Consider the following 20,412-nt stretch of genomic DNA (forward strand, 5'->3'; position numbering starts at 1 on the left):
ATTGAGAAAAATGTGTGATTATTTTTAAAAGAGCTTAACATTTTTCTTATTTCATTTTTTTATTATTATTATTTCTTGTTTCCTTGCATTATGGTTTCATGTAGCAAAGCTAAAGTTAAGAGTCTGCAGTTTGAGAAGTTGAATTTGGCCAAAAAGTATGTTGTTTTTACTTTAGAAACCAAATTTCTAAAGTAAAACTTTAGGAATGCAAGGAAAATATATATTGGCTTGGCCATGTGCTATAATTAACAGTTCAATTCCACACAACTGTATACTTCAAATGTAAATATTTAAAACTGAATAAGCATTAAAGAAAATCCATGTTTTGTTTTTTTTTCAATTTTATTCATTCACAATTTAAAGTATTCATTTACCTATTTGAAAAGAAAAAAAAACAGGGAGATTTGACACAAAACTACAAGGAAGACTCAAACTGAACAGAAATAATGTAAAATATTTCAGCTAATATGTATTCTGTAATTTTGTATCTATGAGAAAACAAAAAAAAGAGTCATATTTAGGATTTGGTTAAGAAACAGACAAAACAAAATCACAGTATACAGTACATAGATTCCTCCCACAACTTGTACATTACTAAAATGATGTACAGCCAAGGTTAACATCATAAAGCTGAGGATGCAAACAGTGAAAAATAAAAACAGACTCTCTTTTACAAAGCACTGCTGGCGGCCTCAACAACCGAGGAGGTAGCTTCCTTAGCAAGCATCCCATTCTTGAGTTTCCATTTCAAATAATTTACATTAAAAATATATATATAAAAAAATAAACCACTGAAAGATTCGTACATTTTCAGTAGACAGGAGATCAGATGGCAAAACCAAACCAGACATTTTGGTTGATGCAAGAATCGATGCGTCTTGTTGATGTAAGATGCGTCTATAATAATCAAATTCAACACAGACTGGAGCCTAAAGAAGACGTGAGAACGTCTCGGTGCTGGAGGACAGCAGTTCCCTACATCGCCTGAATTCCTGAGCACTCACATGGCGTGCGCTTGTGGATACATGCTCCGAGGGTGTAACCACCTCAATGCGTGCAGTCATGCTTGAGCACACTAAACATCCGTCAGACTGTCACGCCCAGTCTCAACCAGGTCAGGGTGAAAAGACATCTACATTTATTCACTTTGTAGTACAATAATGCTCTTTTTGTCACATACGTTAAAAACAACTAATTAAGGATACAGTAAGAAATCACAGATAATGGAACTTGATAGAATAAATATGTTATCTCATACCATATTTTACCATTTCTTACCATAATGTATAGATTTCAAGCCACAAAAAATGTGGATATATGCAGGTCCATTCTGTTTTAAACTGGAGCAGTTTCCCATGCCTTCTTGCTGACTCAGCTGGTTGCCAGTCGTTAACCAGCACAGAAGGTTAAACTCATTCGTGAGTTTAACTTGGATGGAGACTTAATTAAACTGAATTGTACCATAGCTGGCAAGGATAATTTAACGAGGCTCAAAATAGACAGAATATAGTCAAAGCAACACCATTTCATTACATAGTCTGGGAATACTTAAAAAAAACAGAATGACAAACCCAGGGGAAAATGTTCAAAGTTTTAAAGAAGGTGAGATTTTCCTAATTTGACCTAATGAAAGGAATAAAAGAGAGGCGCTGTTTTGGTGAATGCTTGGATTATAAAGACTTATCATTCAGAGGCCACTCAAACACGACTGTCTGCTTAAACAATAAATAACACGTGTCAAAGCGACCGCACACAGTTGTTCAAACAGTGATATCTGCTACTTTTATCACATTCTTAGTATGACAAGGTTAAAGCAAAAGACTTTTTTTTGTTTTTTTTTTTCTTACAGACCGACCTCCACCATTCCTGTGCCGGTGTGTGACAATCACGTGCTCATTGGCTAGTAGTTATCGATGCTAAATCATTCAACCCTCACAAGGTGAACGTCACCAGGGATCCAACACACTGATCGTTTAAGAGTTTCATGACTCAACTTTCTAGGTTTCCTTTATATGTAATATTGAAGTTCACAGAAAAAAGGGAAATGTAGGGAAAAAAAGAGACAAAGGAGGAAAGGAGACGGTCATAAGGTGACAATTAAGGAAGAAAAGAAGGGGGTATAAGACAATAAGAGGAAGAAAAAAAGAAAATGAGTATAGATAGGGAACAAAAAGTAAAGACTGAAGGACATGCGTCTCTCGGGAAGGAAATGACACAACCAAGAAAAGATGGAGACAAAGAGGGAAGGATATAAGAAAAAACACAATTTTTAGAAAATGGGAAAGAAGTCTGAAAATATAATTACTTTTCTTATTTTGTTTTTCCAATCTCATCTCGACCTGGAAAATGTGTCGGAACCCCGGATCACCTTAAACATTCACACATGCACACACACGAGAAAACCCAAAAAAAAAAAATCTAACAATGATTATTACATTTGCTACATTTATATATAAAATCATCAAATTAAAAAAATAAACTTGTTGTGGAAACATGTTAAAATTTGATGCATGATACATTAACAAAGCTTATCAGTACAGAACACACACACACACACAAAAAAAATCATTACATCTTTGACCCCCTTTAGCTTGCGTCGTTATCATCATCATCATCATCATCATCATCATCATCATCATCATCATCATCATCATCATCATCATCATCATCATCATCATCATCATCATCATCATCATCATCATCATGTCAGTTGATCACAAGAGGCAGGCAGGCACCGGTGGTGCAGATTTTCTTTAGTTGAGCAGTTTGTAACATGAAGTACTCACTTTATTTCATCTAGAAATGATCTTTCAGCTGGAAATTCCCTTTCAATGACTGGTTGCATCTTTGCTAACAGTAATTACAAACATAAGTGCTTGATGAGTTGCAAAGGTAGTTGGCACATTTTCTGTTCCGACATATATATGTATCTGACAGACATATTTATATATAAAAATTACATAATCTTGAAGAATCTAAATTCACATGACAGACATATCTGTGCACACTGACGCACTGGAGCACTGAGGCATCCTTAGTCTTTGACTCGAGGTAAGTTGTATGAGTAGTGTACAAGAGGAAGTCCTCTGCTTTGGCAGAAGCAGGCTCTGCCGCAGGCTTGAACCTGGTCTGAACTGTCTGAAACAAAAGAGTCCCCCTCGTCAGCGTACTCGGACTGAGCGGAGGGCGTGCCGCTGTCTGCCCAGAACCCCTCGGAGCGCGGGCATATCGCGGCCCCAGCCAGAAGGGTGGGACAGCTGTGAGACTTCACTAAATGTCTGCAGACCGAGGAGGCTGAGGGGGAAGAGCAGGTCCGGGCACGCAGGACTGCCTCGCACTGTTCGCACACAGTCTCTCCACAAAGCTGAGAGTACACACCACAGTCAAAGCCCAGGTGGGAGAAGGATCCCTCATCTGTGAGCTCAGAGCCTCGACCGCCATCGTCGCAGCCGCTTTCAGTGCCGGCCTTCACCTCTTGTGTCAAACCCATGTGACCGCGCAGCCTTAACCAGTCCTCTCTGAAGGCTGGGCTGAAAAACACGTACAACACCGGGTTCAGGCATGAGGGGAGAGGGAAGAAAATGAGGGTGACAGACTTGGCAATTTCCGGGCCACCAGCTGTAGAGCCGGTCAGGAGAGGGGCGAAGGAAAAAGCTGCGACGGGACAGAAGAAGATGCAGTTGGTGAAGATGAGCCAGGCGACATGGCGGAGGGCCCCAGTCTGTTCTGGGTCCGCCAGCTCCACCCTGCCGAGCTGGCAGTAGAGCTGGGTGTAAACTGCAGCCGTGAAGAGGTAAGCCAGGGCGTTGAGCAGGACCAGAGTGACAGTGACACTGAGAGCCGGACTCTCCCCACCAGCGAACGGCAGGCAGAAAGGAGAAGACGACTGGTTACTGACGGTCAGAAGAGGCAGACAAGCTCCGGCCGCCGCCAGCAACCCCAGCAGCCCCGCAGCCAGGCAAAAACATTGGTAACCTCTAAAACACCTGCGATGGCTGCTACCGTTCCTCAGCACTTTTCCTAGGATCATCCGGACCGCCATGCTGCGCTCCACAGCTGCCAGCGCCAGCAGCAGCACCGACCACTCCGAAGAGAACACAGCAAGAGCTCCGGTGATCTGACAGCCGGGACCCATCTCCCACCATGCGCCGAACTCAGCGAAGGATCCCCATGTTGCCGCATCGAGCACGGTCAGAATGCCGACATACAGGCCAGTGAGCAGGTTGGCCAGGGCCAGCAAACCCATTAGCAGCCTGGCTGGTGACAAAGACGGTGTCAGGTAGTGGGAATAACCAGCAGCTTGGTGAGCGGGCGAGAAGGTGGTCACCAGCACTAGGCTGTTGAAGACCAGCGACACCAGGCAGATGAACCACACTGTCAGACGAATCATCCAGTTCCCTAAGAGGTGCTCACAAGGCTTGAAGGCTCCTGAACACAAAAACAGTCCAGCGTTTAGAAATGAAAATGTAATAAGATAATTTAGGACTATCTAAGAATTCTTCAGCATTGTTTCATTAACACAGAGGCAAGATTAGAGACGCTTGACTGTTTACCTGGTGAAGGTGAACAATGCATTATCATTGAGACCTGCTCAGCATCTTCTATACCTACAATGGCACAAAAGTAGACAAAAAAAAGAATGTGAATGTGTATAATCAACAGAGATGTACACAAATCACGTTTTCGAAGTGCAAGTCAGATCCCAAGTCTTTTGCCGCAATTCAGAGTGAAGTTTCAAGTTTCTAATGACTTGAAATGAACATTTTCTAATCAAATCCACGTTTAGTGCAGCTCTAACTCGGCATTGATGATGCTGTAGGAGAATAAAACATTTTTTCTTAAACCTAAATTACCGTGATAATTCTATTTTAAGATTTATAAACAATCGCTTCTCAATTATCTGATGTTTAATTTACCATCCAAAAAACTAACTTATATTATTTTAAAATTTGTTCTAATGTAAAATTTACACCATCTAAGACAAATTACAGAAATCAATTAAAACCCGTTCATGTTGAATTTATAAATTTATCATAAACAACGCTGTGTTTTGGTGTTTTAACAATGACTAAGTTAACGCCTGTTTATTCATGTCTTCCTTTTGTCCAGAGTATCATAAAATATTGCATAAAATATAGTTTGGATGGTTTTCTTCTGACTCTGAACCTGGGAATTGTTTCTACAATACTGCAGAGTCTTATTTTCTAAATACAGCTTTAAATGTTAAGTCTACATAGAGATTTAGTTAAACTAAAACACGTGAATCCATCTTCTATGAGAGACAGCACAAGTTAACACGTCAGCTTTTTATTTCTAAAAAGACGAGCGTCCGTTCCCACCTGTCAACTTCTTCATGTCCGTTTGCTCAGAAGACCTCGGCACTGAGTCGCATCCAACAAACGCGCAGCATTGGTAGGCATAAGGGACAGAGATGGACCTGCAAACAATCATTTAAAAAAAGGTTTTTAAGAGTCTGTTGTTGATATGGACACATCATCGTTAAAAACACTCCTAAAAAGATTATTAGAAGTGTGTGGCTCAGCAAATATTTGGGCTTTCTGGTTGTTTTCATCCAAATATTTGGATGTTTTCCTAGAATAGCAACAAATATGCAGAAAACAGATTTGCCTGGGTTCCTCATTAAATGTTAACACGCAGAGTTGGATTCTGCTTTGCTGTCTCTTTGCATGCAATTTCTCATTTGTTTCCAGGGTATCAGCTAAACTAAACAACAACAGAGCACTCAGTGAGTTTATGCAGTGCAGTCTGTATTACTCCTTTGGAGTGCCTGCGCTTTTGTGATACAATTTGTCCAAGACCTAAAAAACACTCTTGTATCCTTAACCTTGGAAAAACACACATATCACAGGATGATAAGGTTGCCTTTCATTAAATTTTAATGTTTCCATTTATAGACTTGTTATTCAGTTTTCTTGCCTCCTTTTCCTCTTTGTGCTTTGGTTTGATCACTTTTCAATGACTAATAACTCAACATTTTATGTTACAATGTATATTTCAAGAAATCAAATACAATCCCTTGTAGACGTCAGTTAATACCTCTTCAACCTTTTTCCATTTTCTTATGCAACAAGCACAAACATTAACATATTTTTTGTGCTCTACCAACACAAAGTAGGGCATAATCACAAGGAGGAGGAAAAATATTTTTTTTACACAAACCAAAATCTGAAAGGTCCTTTCCCTGATTCAGTAATTGAATGAACAGTATTCATGAAGCAGTAACACCTCAAAGTCTGTCTCTCCCAGCTTTCAGAAACTGAAATTTTACTATTTTTTGGGGAAAATCTTATTAATCCAAGCTCACAGAGGGCATCAAAAGAAATGTAATTACAGGTTTAGCCCATTTTGCACATGAACATGCTTTGAACAAAGTCATCCCGCAGTAGTTCCGGTTGTATGTCTTAGGAACGACTAGAACTCAAACTCCAGTCCTCGAGGGTCGCTGTCCTGCAGTTTTTAGATGTGCCACAGGTACAAAATACTGGAATGAAACAACTTAATCACCTCCTCCTTGTGTAGATCAGTTCTCCAGAGCCTTGCTGATTACCTAATTATTCTATTCAGGTGTGGTGCAGCAGAGGCACATCTAAAAGTTGCAGGACAGCATCCTTCGAGGGCTGGAGTTTGAGACCCCTGGACTAGAAGGTAAATCTTTGCCCATGTATCAAAACTTTTGTAGCCTCCAAGTGGTTTTCTAATTGCCCTCTCTTTAGTTTCATCCATCTTTCCATGAACTTAGACCATCTTCTCTGTCCCTGCCGAGGAATTAATGCTGTGTCTGCCAAATCATATCTTTGTATATTTGAAGTTATACCATAGTCTTTTTATTCTGAGATGATGAATTGAGTAGAGCTCTGTGAGATGCTCAAAAGTTGCTGAGGTGTAATTTTATATTAAATTTAACCTGAAATGTCACAGTTCCACAGTCAATTCTCTCCAGGATGCTATAAGCGCAAAAGGAAACATTCATTCTCACCTGAGTTTTGGCAGGTTTTTTGCAGCAAGAACATTTTTCATCTGTGGGTTTCCTGAAAGTTTCAGCTGAATGACGGCGCTCAGTCCAGTTGTCGGAATCACAGACAGGGAGTTCATACTCAGATCTCTGCAGAATCATTTGAATAAATCCCGTCGATGTTTATGAAATATTCGCAAAATGGACAAATCAATGCAGGAGATTTGTAAGAAGGTTGTACTCACAAGTTGGTGAGTCCAGTGAGACTGAGGAAAGCATCTTTGTGGATAACTCGAATTTCGTTTCTACTCAGGTCTCTATAAATGATCACATTACAAGAAAACACAAAAACATGGAGTAAAATGTTTGTCTTCTTGAACTTAGTTTTTGTTATTCAGTGTCTTAAAGGGCTTACAGCAAACGGAGCGCTGAGAGATCCTGAAAAGTATCTCTGTCGATTTGTTGAATGTGATTGTGCTGGAAGCTTCTGCAGATTTGAAGAAGAATTTTTGACATTTGTTGTAGGAATCATTTATTGTAACAACTAACGGTCTATCTACAAAAAAATTCAACTCACATCTCCTGCAGTCGGCTGCAGCCCTGGAAGGACGGTAACTGCGTCACCTCATTGTAGGACAGGTCACTGTTTAAAAGACAAACCCAAAAACCTCAATAACAAGAAAACCATCAACTGGGGGAAAATAATTATATAAACTGCTTATACCTCAGAGCGAGGATTCTGTAAGTTAAATTTTATCTTTTTAAGATAAACATGATTAAAATTTTACAGCATTAATTATGAAATAAACTTAACAATATACATATTTTTGTTGTAATTCACTTGCTTAACAGCCTAAGGACGATAAATATAATGTTACCTAACTTTCTATAACGGTTTCATGATAGTTACTGACAACAAGCTTCAATTAAGATTCTTCATTTCAACCCAAACCTCTTCAAATAGACACTTTCCTGTAATGATGGAACAGAATAACGTAAAAAATAATACCTGAATTTTGAATTGCCTGTACATTTAATCTTAAACCAATGTAGTCAGTTTAAGAAGCAGAATCATTCCATAGCTTTGTTGGGACGGCAGAAAGTCTGGAATTAAATTAATTTCAAGTGCTTCCCTGCATCATGCGGTTTGTAGTTCCAGAGTTATCTGAATTCTGCCAGAACTACAAAATACAACATAAGGGCATTTCTTAAAAAAGACCATGGGAGAATGGAAAAAGATGGGCGTATTTCAAATTTTTAAGGCTTAAAAAAAGATTGATGAATTGTAAGACCTTACAGAAGTCAGGTAGAAAATATGCTGCTGTTAGATGACATGCTGTCATTTCACTTAAATGTTCTTTTTGATCTCTCAGCCCCTTTAGATAGATATAAAATAACACAGTAATGCAATGAAACCCAAACTTTTCTAATACGCATAAATACTTTTTGACCAGATATAAACCAAAATGTCATAGTAGAAACATTCAACTTGTGATGATACAGAGTATAAAAATATATTGTTTAATTAGTAAAAGGTGATTAATTAAGACCACCTTACTATTCAGCAATGCTGCTGTGACCAGATCAACATCGGCATTTAAGACACCCTGAAGCATCAAGCTAAAGCGAACAGAACCAGGAGGAAACCAGAGGATGAAGGATTATAAAGTAGCGCTTCACAATATCAGCAAAACATGTACTTACAATACTATTACTGATATTACAATGACAATGTTGATTACAATTAATCATCACAATGTCACCTCCACTCTGTCAGAATCAGCAACTAATACTAAACACTATCATGAGTATCGAGGACAATCCAAAAGGTCAAATTTATTATTAGCAAAAGTTTCATGCACCAGGACCCTGAGTTATAATATCCCAGTTTTTTGCAATTTTAATATTTCAGACACTAATGCTGCAATGGTGACCGTTATTGTATACATTTTCCAGTTCTAAAGAAACGCATAATACTGTAACTGGAAGAGTCTCTTACAGTGTCTGAAGGAATTTGAGATCTTCACACAGATCAGCAGGTATGGATGATATCTTGGTACCTGAGAGGGTACTGGAGATAAAAAGAAATAAATAAACAAACAAAAATCACACTATTTACTTGCATCTGAAACACAAATAAGAAGGAAAAAACAAAATGTTATATTACTCACAGACTATCCAGATTGTTAGTCCATGTGAGGATGGGGAATTCCTTCATCAAGCTGGCACCACGCAACATTCTGCAAAATGCTTCTGATTAATACTGGAATGTTTCTTGTAAAAACTGTGGTATGTGTTGATGGGGATGACAGATAAATGCTATAAACCAAATATAATTAGCTTAGGACTTGTTTTGATCACGGCTGACTTGAAGAGGTCACACAGATAGTAACTCGTGGTTCATAGTCAAACTTACAGAGAGCGCAGGTCTGAGAGATTTTGGAAAGCTGAAGCTCCCACAAATGACAGAGGGTTGTCATAAAAGTGTCTGAAATGAGATCAAAGTCAGAGAGGAGAGCACAATGAGTATGGCACCATCTTCTGGACATTTGTTCTGTGCCTTAAACATGTCTCCTTTAAAGATAAAACCACATGCAGACTATTCCATTGTGTGAGTTTGGCCTTACATGGTTCGCAGCATGGGGTTGTTATGAAAGGCCCTTTCTGGAATGGCAGCAATATCATTGCTGTGAAACCCACTGCAGAACAAAAGTCAAGGGACAGCAATTAGATGCTCATCACCACTGTCAAGTTAACGTGACAAAGACAATATAACGGAAAAGGACAGAACTAATATGATAAAGCAGTGAGCATAGTTAGTTCCACCAAATGAAGAAGAAGCAGAACAGAAGAAGCTAGAAAATATTATTTTAAAACTGAAAATAAATAAATAAATAAGTGATTTTTCAACTGTTAGGTAAAGAAGCTTAAAGTATAGCCTTCAAACTAACAGCTTGGAAGTTGAAATTTGTCTTTTTTTATATGAAATTAAGAAGCAAAATGTTGTTCGAAATATTGACATAATAAATTAATTACTTGTTCACTTCCAGATTTCTTTCGATAATGAATCAAATGCAAAATGCAGTTTTTAAATGATGGCTTTAATATAAAGTGAAAAATACATCTAAAGCAATCTGTAAACAAGTAATTTCCCCTAAACCAAAAACACCCATCAAGAGTTTGTTAAAGAGAGTTAACAAACTCTTGATGGGTGTTCGACACTGCTGTGGTGGTAAACTTTTGGCCCACTCTTCTTTACAGAATTGTTTTCATCCAGCTGCTGGTTTTCAAGCAGGAACAGTTTTGTTTGAGGTCATGCAAACAAAATCTTTATAAAAACTTTAGTCCAGTCTTAAAGCTGCAGTATGTAACTTTTATAAGAAGTATATTTTTTTACATATTTGTTAAAAATATCATTATGTCATGAGTGCATAATGTAAGAAATATAAAAATAAAAACAAGCTCCTCTGCTTTCTCCCAGTAATAACTGCAGAAATACACCACTCAGTCAGCAACAGCCAATCAGAGCCAAGAGGATCTTAGCGCTGTCAATCATGCTCATGTGCACACCGCTCACATGATTCCCCTTGCTCTTTCCTATGCTACAGCTGGTTCACCACAACATAGACTGCCACGAATGCTAAGGCTAGTTATTATTGCCACTGGTGACAGTGGATAAATGGTTTTCCTATGGTGGTAAGTTGTTTCTTTGCCAGTAGCACATTTAGCAGCATATACATAAGCATGACTGACAGCACTAAGACATTCTTCCTGGCTCTGACTGGTTGTTTTTGACCAGTCAGAGCCAGGAAGTGATTAATTCAGTGAATTTCTTCAGACGGCAATAGTAGCACTAGAGAGGGTGGAGGAGCTTGATCTTTTCACAGATTGTCTGTCTCATATTAAACTGTAAGGACATGAGATATTTTCATATGTAATTATACACTTTCACACTAAGCATAAGCCAGAAAACCCTGCCTGCTTTCACTGCATTAAAATGTTCATCTTCTCAAATTTATAGCTCAAATACTTGTATTTTTTAAGACGTACAACACAGCAAAAAGCATTATTCATAGCTTTAATAGCCCATATCTTAAATTGGTATATACTTACAGTTCTTTCAGTTTGGGCAAGACCTCTATTGCTTTAGGAAACTCCTTCAAGTTGTTAAAATTAAGATCTCTAAACAGAGAGAGAGACAGAGAGATTGGAGTCACAGTGTAAGATTGCTGCAATTAGCTCGTGTCTATATAAAAATTATGGATTGACTTTAAGACAATATTTATCCAACTTAAGTGAAATGTGGGGAAAGGAAAAACCTATTAGATTTCAACAGTTTCAGATGGATTTCTTTAATTATCATAACAGGGATAATAACTATAGCTTTCATAAACACAACCCCTTTTTTCAGTAATAAATCTATACATATACTGATTCCAAAATGTGTCTTGCTAAGTATTTTATTGGATTATGAAAATAAAAACAAAAAGAAATTTGCTTTCAAAAATCTGCAGTCAAAGTGTTTAAAAAAAGGCTCAAATGTTTCCAATGGCAGCCTCCAAAATGTCACATATGAATCATCTTACAAAGCTACAAAATGTCTGCGTGGTGGAATTAATTTTATTCAATACATTATATTTCATACACAGCCTGATGGTAACATAACACATTTTTTTCCAATATAATGAAACAATTGGTGAAAGTGTGAAATGATCACCATGTACAAAACATATCACAGGCATTTTATTTTATTGGGATGTTAGACAATTTATTAAAAAGACAAATTGCCTTTAAATCTCCAATGCTCAAGAAATGAGCAACAACAGTTCAATTTCATATTCAGCTGAACATTCAGAGAAGATTAATGTCTTTGTCGCTAGGTAAGACTGTGAGCCAGTAGGAAGTGAACAGTTGGGAGGGAAATTTTGATAAGCATCATGTACTTTGCTCTATTTATCCTAGAGCCATTAAAGGAGGAAGTGGACACAATGATGTCTGAGGACTGTAGCAGAGATGGGTGGGGGAGCTGTTGGCACATACAAACAAGAGTCCAAAAACCCAAACTGACTCAAACTGATACATAAACACATGCAGGCATGCAAGTATACATCTGCACACACACATAAACAAAATACAGAGTAACTGTGGACTTACAGCGTCTCCAGGTTCACCAGTCCAACGAAACAGTTGGCTCCTATCTCTGTAATTCGGTTGTTATGAAGATGCCTAGAAAAGCAAAATAAGTTGCAAATCTGAGATATTCAACAAGACGTTATAAACTGAACATTTAGCACAAATATTTTTTATGCGGAGCAGGGTCAGTAAATGAAGCGTCTGTACTGTATTCGTACTCCACAGCAGAGCTGAACTCACTAATAAATTCAGGTCATTTCTTCCTGTTTATTCTGGCATGTTTATACAAACCTTCACCAGTACCACTCAGTGTGCATGGGTGCTTGGATGTTTGTGTTTGTCCAAATGTGGAACAGCAATAACAACTTTGGTGAAATCAAACAGAATCTAATGCAAGCTCCCAATGTGGACGGTGCTGTTTTTCTCTCCATCTATGAAACACAATAAACCTAAATCAATATCACTGTTTGGGCATTATAATCTTTTTCCACACTGAAACCCCAATGCCACATTCCACTTTAAACGTGTCTGCATGAAAACACAGGTATGTATGAGCAGTAACCTTTCGTGTTAACTTTGTGAGGACCAATATGCCAATATAGGGGTTCTAGAGTGCAACCAAATAAAATTCGGAATCTGAGCACACACCTGTGTGGGAAATAATATAGAAAAGCTTTGGCCTGAAATGTCCAAAAATCATCATAGATGCTCTGACATGGATCCATCAACCTCCCAGGTTACATGTGTCGCATAAGTGGAGGATGTAGGTGTTTTAAATGTGCCAAACGTCTTTGAGTGAGATCCTGCAGTCTCACTTAAAAACCGTCTGTCCAGTCTGGTCCCCCCGTTTTGAGCTGCTGATAATTCTGATGTTATATTTGTGCCACCTCTCAGATTAATGCTAATAGTTTGGAATGGCCCATTCTCCGTTAGGGAGTCTAGAGGAGATGTCAAAAGGACCCAAAGACTTGGAGTTCATCATCAAAGATAAATTGGGAAAAAGAAAAAGCAAAAGGCTGGTCAGCTGATTCTGATTGCTGTAATGCCAAGAACACATTTCCAATGGCTATTATTAATAAGGGAACAAATCATCTTTGACATGTGACTTTAATATTATATACACCTCTGGAAATAATTAAGAAACAACTTAAAGTTATCAGTTTCCCTGATTGTACTTTTTATAGGTATATGTTTGAGTAAAATGAACATTGTTCTTTTAATCTACGAACTACTGACATGTCTCCAAATGTCCAAGCAAAAATTTAGCACGTATTTGCAGAAAATGAGAAACGGTCAAAATAACGAAAAAGATGCTGTGTTTTCAGACCTCAAATAATGCAAAGAAAACAAGTTCATATTCATTTAGAAAAACAATACTGATGTTTTAACTCAGGAAGAGTTCAGAAATCAATATTTGGTGGAATAACCACAAGGTTTTCAATGAAGTTCAGTCAAAGGCTCTAAATTTCTTCTAGAGCTTGATATGTCTGTCTCATTTGCAATCAGAAATAAACATCTTAGTTGAACAAACATCCAAATCTACCTCTGCCAGGGGTACAAGTAAGTAGAAATATTATTAACCGATGCATAACCAATGTCATAAAATGATGCATCATTTTATTAACACTGACCTGTATTTATACTGCAGGTTAACCAATGATAAACAAAGCCAAAGTGAACTTGATCTAATGAACATATTTAACAACTTATGCAGAAGACACCAATGTAAATAGCAAATTACACTCCATGGTCTGATGGTTACTCTGCTCTGTACACACCCTTCACTATGGCGAACTCTCCAAAGAAACAAGTGAATCATTGTAAACATTCAACGCCGCAGTGTAAAACCATATCCTAAACCACAGTCAGACCCGAAGCTTAATAAGACTTACAGCACAACTAGACTAGTGAGGTTTCCGAAGGCGTTGTCTGGTATATACAAGATCCGGTTGAGGGCCAGAGTCAGAGCTTGAAGATTTGACTGGTGTCTCAAGGAACTGACGGGGACTTCTGTCAGGTGATTGTCATCCAGCCACAGGTGGCGCAACTGTTGGAGTCCTTCGAAGCTGTCGTCAGGAACGGCTGTAATGTGGTTGGCATCCAGGCGGCTACAGATCCAGAAAAAAAAATTAGTGGATCAATCCCATGTATATGAAACTATACAAATATTCAACGTTTTCAGCGTCTTTAGTTCCCACATGATGGAATAAATGTATCGATTTTTTATTGAAGGGTTTCGCTTTCTGAAGTGCTCAGACTCATTGACGCACATGCTGTTGTCAATTTCCTTTGAGAACAGAAGCTTAGAATACAACAACCTTGATGTTTCTAAATATAATTTGCTGAATTAATATGAACATAATATGATTCCATAAAGCTTACGATGCTCATGCTTAAATGTTTTAATCAGAATGACCACAATCACAGCGCTGACTAATTATTACAGGGGTGGATGCAGGTTTAATATACGTGTCGTTTAAATGTCTTTGAAAGTATTTCATTATTGTTTAAGTGTGGTTTGTATGGTTGTAAGTATTCTGTTGAAGCTGCTGCTTTAAGCAAACATCACTTAAAGCCACTGTCGGGAAGAATATGACTGATACCAAACAACACTTCTAGATTGTACACTTGGACACTGCGAAGAATATGACTGATACCAAACAACACTTCTAGATTGTACACTTGGACACTGCCAGTGTGCTGTGATTGCAGTTAATGGATTACAAAATAGCCACAGTAGTAAAACATTAGAAAGCAATCTGTACCTCCATTGCTTATGAACAAAGACTGTCAAATGTAAGGAGAGTAAAAGTCATGATGCAATCTAAGTTATAGGCAGACCTGTCCACTTCTTTCTTCTGAAAAATCAAAATTTTCCAACTTATGTCCACTGCAGAATCTCAAAATAAAATAACACAAAATGTAAATTAAACTTAAATAGGAGATGTGGAATCCTTACATTTGACAGATTATTTCAGATGGACAAACACTTCCCTTGAGATGATTTAAAAAAATAAATAAAATTGTCTTTGTTTGACCTCTAGGAGCGTCTTTTTCCCTTGAACCAAGCAGTTTTGTCCTAGAATCTTCCCTGAATGTGAGTCTCACCCTCCCTCAAAATTCCTCAAGTATCTGCGCTGGAAAGAAAACAATCTTGATTGACATTTAGCTATCTAAGGCTACTGACCAAGTCTTCCCTTTAGCATAGCATATTTCTTAAGCAACAGAACGTAAAACTATGAACGAAAAAAAGATATCTGTTATAGACATGAAAAGGCAATTTGAAGGATAAAGTAGATGTAAAGTGCAGAGGGATGAAAAAACAAGAGTGTTGGGTGAAAACTGAATTTTCAGCACATTTCGACAGCTGAACTCTTTACTGTAAGTTCCCGTCAAGCTCAAAGGCACATTGCGGAGGGAGGCAGCAGATACAAAGCCAAGACCTTCAAATTGTATCAAATATGAAGGCAAGTGGGGGAGGAAACTTTGAACGATAACATTTTACATGCAGACACAAGATAAAATTCACAAACTTCTAAAGAAAAATCAGTACAAACTGAAAATGAGCAAGAATACTGTCCGAGTACACAAAGGTTATTGTTAATAAGAGGAAAGTTTTCACATATAATCAAACCTTCTCATAACAAGTGAAGGCATTTTGTGATGCAGTAGTTGTATACAAGAATGTAAAACCAAAATTCAACATAACTAACTCCAGCAAGACGGTCTCAAATTACGATATTTGCCCCTCGATTGGATATCTCAAGTAAAAGAAAAAAAAAAAACACCTCTTACAATAATCCCCAAGACTTGGTGATTATTTGTTTGGTATGTGAAATAAATGCAGACTACAGAACAGAACAGTCATCTAAGCAGATAGCAAGTCAGCATGGTGGAATGAATACTAACAACAAAACCCTAACAAGGTCAGTGCAAACATTTTGGAATTTGGGAGGTAAAATGTTTATTATTACGATGACACACGTCTGTAACATGTTATCTTGACTCTTAGCAGATAATCAGACTGAGTTTTGAATTAGATTTGTATAATCAACACTGAATACAAAGCAAAGCCGAAGTGCTGGGGGAATTAAAGAGATATTTATCAGTTGCTGCAGTGCTCATTTCAATGGTGTGAACTGCACATTAGAGCGCTCTGTACTTGGCTTTAAATTTTCATATAACATGTGCCATTTTTTTTTTTTTTTTACTGTGACAGCAGAGATACATAAACACATATGATGAAGATGCATATAAAACCTTAGTTCTGCTTTTGGAATAGCCTTAGGTTCTTGTGGTATTGTGTATACTTGTGCTATTACTGCTGGACAGGAAGCTCCACCCAAATATAAAGGTTTTGCAAAAGAAAACACCCATAAATAATTATGAAAACACTTAAGTGCATATATGTGTGTGTTCATACTGAAGACTTACAGAGACTGGAGCGAGTGAAGGTTTTTCAATGCTGCATTGGGGACAGATTTAAGTTGATTATTTTGCAGCATCCTGAAAGGAAAAAAAAAAAAATCAAATGTCAACCAAGGCCAGAACAATATTTTATTACTATACATTTTGAACAATGTACTTTAAGAGTGCAAACTTAAAGTTCACACAACAACACAGATTAGACCTGCCCTGTCAGACATCTAAATGTGTGAACTTGAAGTTCGCACACTTAGATGAAAGCTTAATCAATGAACACAGGCAGATGTAATCCAGTCCGGTTGGTGAAGAATACTGGACTACGACTTATTTACTTGACGTAAAATCAACAGAAATGCCCTTTGTGTATCTTTTAGGACATACAATGTGTGCACATCAGCCAGTCTGATGCAACGTGGCTGATGAAGCACTAAAATTAAAGCAGTTCTTGTATTCACTGTTTTGTTGGTGCCGTCTCATAGAACTTTTAGTCAGAGATGAACAAAATGCATGCTTTACCAAACTTCACCATTTACACTCAGCCTGTCGTGAGGAAAACTTTATATTGCCATATTTGTAAGTCTGTATGCAGATGTTTGTGTACATTGGCAGGGAGGGTGCATGCTTACAGGACTTTGAGCTGATGCAGACCAGACAGGGCGTCAGGGTGGATGAATGTCAGGTCATTCCCAGCAAGTCGTCTGGATGAGATAATGAGTCAAAATTATATTTAATAATTACGTTGTACACATTTCAAAAGTACTCAAAAACATTCACTGTACTTTATATCTTTGTATTGAAACTGTAAAGTACAACAACATTTTAAATTAATCATTGCTTTAGCTTTAAAACTCCACACGTCCTGGGCAGCTTAGGTTCCACCTCTCAAGCTGATTATGGAGCTCAAAGTGACAAAGACATGTACCTAAGTCATGGACTGTCGTCACTTCTTCTATCGCCCAACACAGATTAAACCTGCCTATGGATAACTATTTTGTTAGATCCCCTTTTTCAGTAACTGCAACTTTAATAACCACAAAAATCACAAAAACATTGAGAAAAAAAAATGAATCCCTCTTAGGTTTACACAACTTATATTTCCCTGAAACTGTCATTATCAAACAGCTGCTTCAGTGCGTGTCAAAATTATTTAAGAGAGGGGACACCTCCCTTTCCTGCTGGGAACAGGAAGTAAATAGGAAACCTGGGTGTAAATAAGCATGGGACAAGCTGACTGGGACATGGAGCCCAAGTACACTATCTTGCCTGAGAGATTAGCAGGAGATTTATCGCCATGCAACATGAGTCAGACCAGGCCGAGTTCCCAGCAACAAGAGCTGCTATGTGTGAGGCTGAGAACCAGAACTGACCATGTTAGAGCACCAGTAGGTGTGAGAGATTACGCAACCCTGGCCTGGAGTTTGTTGAGAGTGCAACCTAACTATTCGTGGATATTCAAATGGGGAGTTTTTTGGGGATTTTTTTACTTTGATTTAGCACCACAGGCAAATAAAGTGAGAGACTGCATCCTTTTAAAAGGTGTGTGCGTTGGACGACTTCATATTTTATGAAGTTCTAAGACATGTTGCTTGACTGTATGCAATATATATAAAAACCAAGGACTTGAATAAAGCAACAATGTAGCTGATGTCACAGGGAAGCAGAAACCTTTACCATTTTTATTCCAGCAGCCCAAGTCAAATCAAGTTGGGGTTGAAAAGAATGATCATTTCTACTAAGTTTAGAAAAGTACAGCTGTCTTATTTTTGTTTTATTATATTAGTTAGTTTGTAGGTACTTTTAAGAGATATTTAAAACAACAAGGTAACATGCAATTATTTCACTCAAAACATATATTCCCTTTTGTTCTTCTATTCCAATAAAACATTTTAGATGTTTTGTCATCTTGCTTTGTAGGTGATAAATAAAATAAAATAATATAAAATATAATAAGATTAACTAAAATAAAATAAAACAAATATAAAATAAGATAAAAATGACCAGTGGCTGCCTCTTAAGTCACTGGCTTAACTCAGAATATCTGCACAACATTAGTAGGTGGAAATATAATTTAATCCCTCGTGTATTTTGCATTTGAGATATTTGTTATGAACATAGTCAAGGCTTTTGAAAACCAGCATGATGTAATGACATCTTAGTTACCCAAAGTCCCCGATAATTACTTGCTATTAATTTATGCTTACAGGGAGGCTATTAATTTAGATCATATAATTCAAATCAAACAACTGCCAACACCAGGATATTAAAATACAATGGCTGCTACTCCAAGTTAAAATGTATGAGTAGTCAGTATTTTTGAAAAACGTTTAGGAAAAAATTTGATTGGAACTTACATTTATCAAAGTAATAATCTTCAAAAAGACAGTAAAATGAACCAAGTTTTATTTGGTAACTGCAAATAAGAACAAACAGGATTTGACAAATGTTTCAGTTTGGCTACCGGTTTCACAACCGAAAGTGCGTCTCCACATTAACCTTTCAGATGATTTATCACCTATTGCTCCAGGGCTTTGACAGCTGTCACGAAGAAGAGACACACTCTTCAAGTTGTGCAACACTACTCCAACAAGTCTACCTCACACTGTAAATTAAATGACAAAGTTTAGACTTTTTCTTTGGGATATCATTATACATAAAAACCAAACTCCACCTCACACACACTCTCAATATGTTTCTACATGTTCAAGACGGTTTTTGTACCGCTGTTAAACAGGTGACACAAATGATGAAGTGAAAAATATGACTTCAATTCTTATGTGCATTTTTGCCAAATGAACACATCTCATTTCAGATTCATACCTGCCCTGGTTTGAGTCAGTTTAATGTACATATGGTTCATAATGTTTCTTTACTAATTGCAAAAATATTCACAACTTTTCACCTCATTCCACACTTTTATGTTATAAGATGCATTTACTCTACTTTTACTTAGTGGCGTAATAGTGAAGTAGAAGAAAAGTCAATAGATAATTTTGAAAGTTTTTAGAGAAATATGACGTGCATTTGTACTGCGCCCCTGGAGTCAATATTTTAAATTCAAATACCTTTGCACTTGCAGAGACTGACATTTTTACCCACTCAATCAGAATCATGGCTGCATCTTTAGGTTCTTGTACTGGAAGAATGCCAGCCTCAACTTTAATTTTTCAGCTGCTCAAACAGGCTTTTTCTATATTTAGTTCCCTCCCTATTCCCATCAGCTCAGACCAGCTTCAACGTCCCTTCTGAAGAGAATCATCGCAGCAGCGTGATACTGCCAAGACCATGTGTGGGGAAAGTGTGTTCAGGGTTAAACTACATGCAGCAGTTTTGTTCTGACCTGACTAGAGCTCCATGTTACTTATGTCCCTTCCATCTCGTAGGACTAGCTTCAAACTGGATTTCTTCTGGTTGTCTTGATGATAAAATGTATTATGCCAGAAAATATTTTAAAAAGTCCTTACTCCTTATTTCTTAAACTCCTCGATTATGTGCTAATTTGCTTTGGAGTATCAGATAAAACCCCAACAAAATACATTAAAATTTTTAAATTGTAATGTAATAAAATCTATAGGTTCAGAGTTCAAAATGTCTGAGGTCTGTTGAAAGGCATGGTATGTAGATAAGATAATCCAATTTTAAAAAACTGTCAGTTTATGTTATATTTAAACAGAGCAAAATATGCTTCAGTACAATGAAAATTTACCCATATTAAAATTTTCTGGAATATAGTACTTTTCAAATATTGCAAGAAAAATGCTAATTGTTGCAGATCACAATACATTACTAAAACTTCAGAATCATAAGCAGTCCAATGTTAAAAAATATAATTTTATTTTCTGTTCATAAATGATGCCAGAGTATATCACAGTATCATCTGCTCA

At 37.4% G+C, this 20,412-nt stretch overlaps 1 protein-coding gene across 1 annotated transcript in view; it reads right to left on the bottom strand.

The window, feature by feature from the left end:
- Window positions 1-321: 321 nt before the first annotated feature.
- Window positions 322-20,412, bottom strand: part of lgr4 (leucine-rich repeat containing G protein-coupled receptor 4) — a 31,581-nt gene continuing 11,490 nt past the window's right edge. Inside the window, exons 3-18 of the mRNA XM_044100749.1 lie at window positions 17,158-17,229; window positions 16,541-16,612; window positions 13,999-14,214; window positions 12,128-12,199; window positions 11,087-11,155; window positions 9,601-9,672; window positions 9,390-9,461; window positions 9,145-9,213; window positions 8,973-9,044; window positions 7,551-7,616; window positions 7,389-7,460; window positions 7,219-7,290; window positions 6,998-7,123; window positions 5,340-5,437; window positions 4,554-4,607; window positions 322-4,428 (exon numbers count right to left, since the gene is read on the bottom strand). Of these exons, the coding sequence (XP_043956684.1) occupies window positions 3,035-4,428; window positions 4,554-4,607; window positions 5,340-5,437; window positions 6,998-7,123; window positions 7,219-7,290; window positions 7,389-7,460; window positions 7,551-7,616; window positions 8,973-9,044; window positions 9,145-9,213; window positions 9,390-9,461; window positions 9,601-9,672; window positions 11,087-11,155; window positions 12,128-12,199; window positions 13,999-14,214; window positions 16,541-16,612; window positions 17,158-17,229 (2,668 nt within the window). The 3' untranslated portion in view covers window positions 322-3,034. The remainder of the gene's footprint in view (window positions 4,429-4,553; window positions 4,608-5,339; window positions 5,438-6,997; window positions 7,124-7,218; window positions 7,291-7,388; window positions 7,461-7,550; window positions 7,617-8,972; window positions 9,045-9,144; window positions 9,214-9,389; window positions 9,462-9,600; window positions 9,673-11,086; window positions 11,156-12,127; window positions 12,200-13,998; window positions 14,215-16,540; window positions 16,613-17,157; window positions 17,230-20,412) is intronic.

This window comes from Gambusia affinis, linkage group LG02 (genome assembly GCF_019740435.1).
Source record: "Gambusia affinis linkage group LG02, SWU_Gaff_1.0, whole genome shotgun sequence".
NCBI classification, from domain to species: domain Eukaryota; kingdom Metazoa; phylum Chordata; class Actinopteri; order Cyprinodontiformes; family Poeciliidae; genus Gambusia; species Gambusia affinis.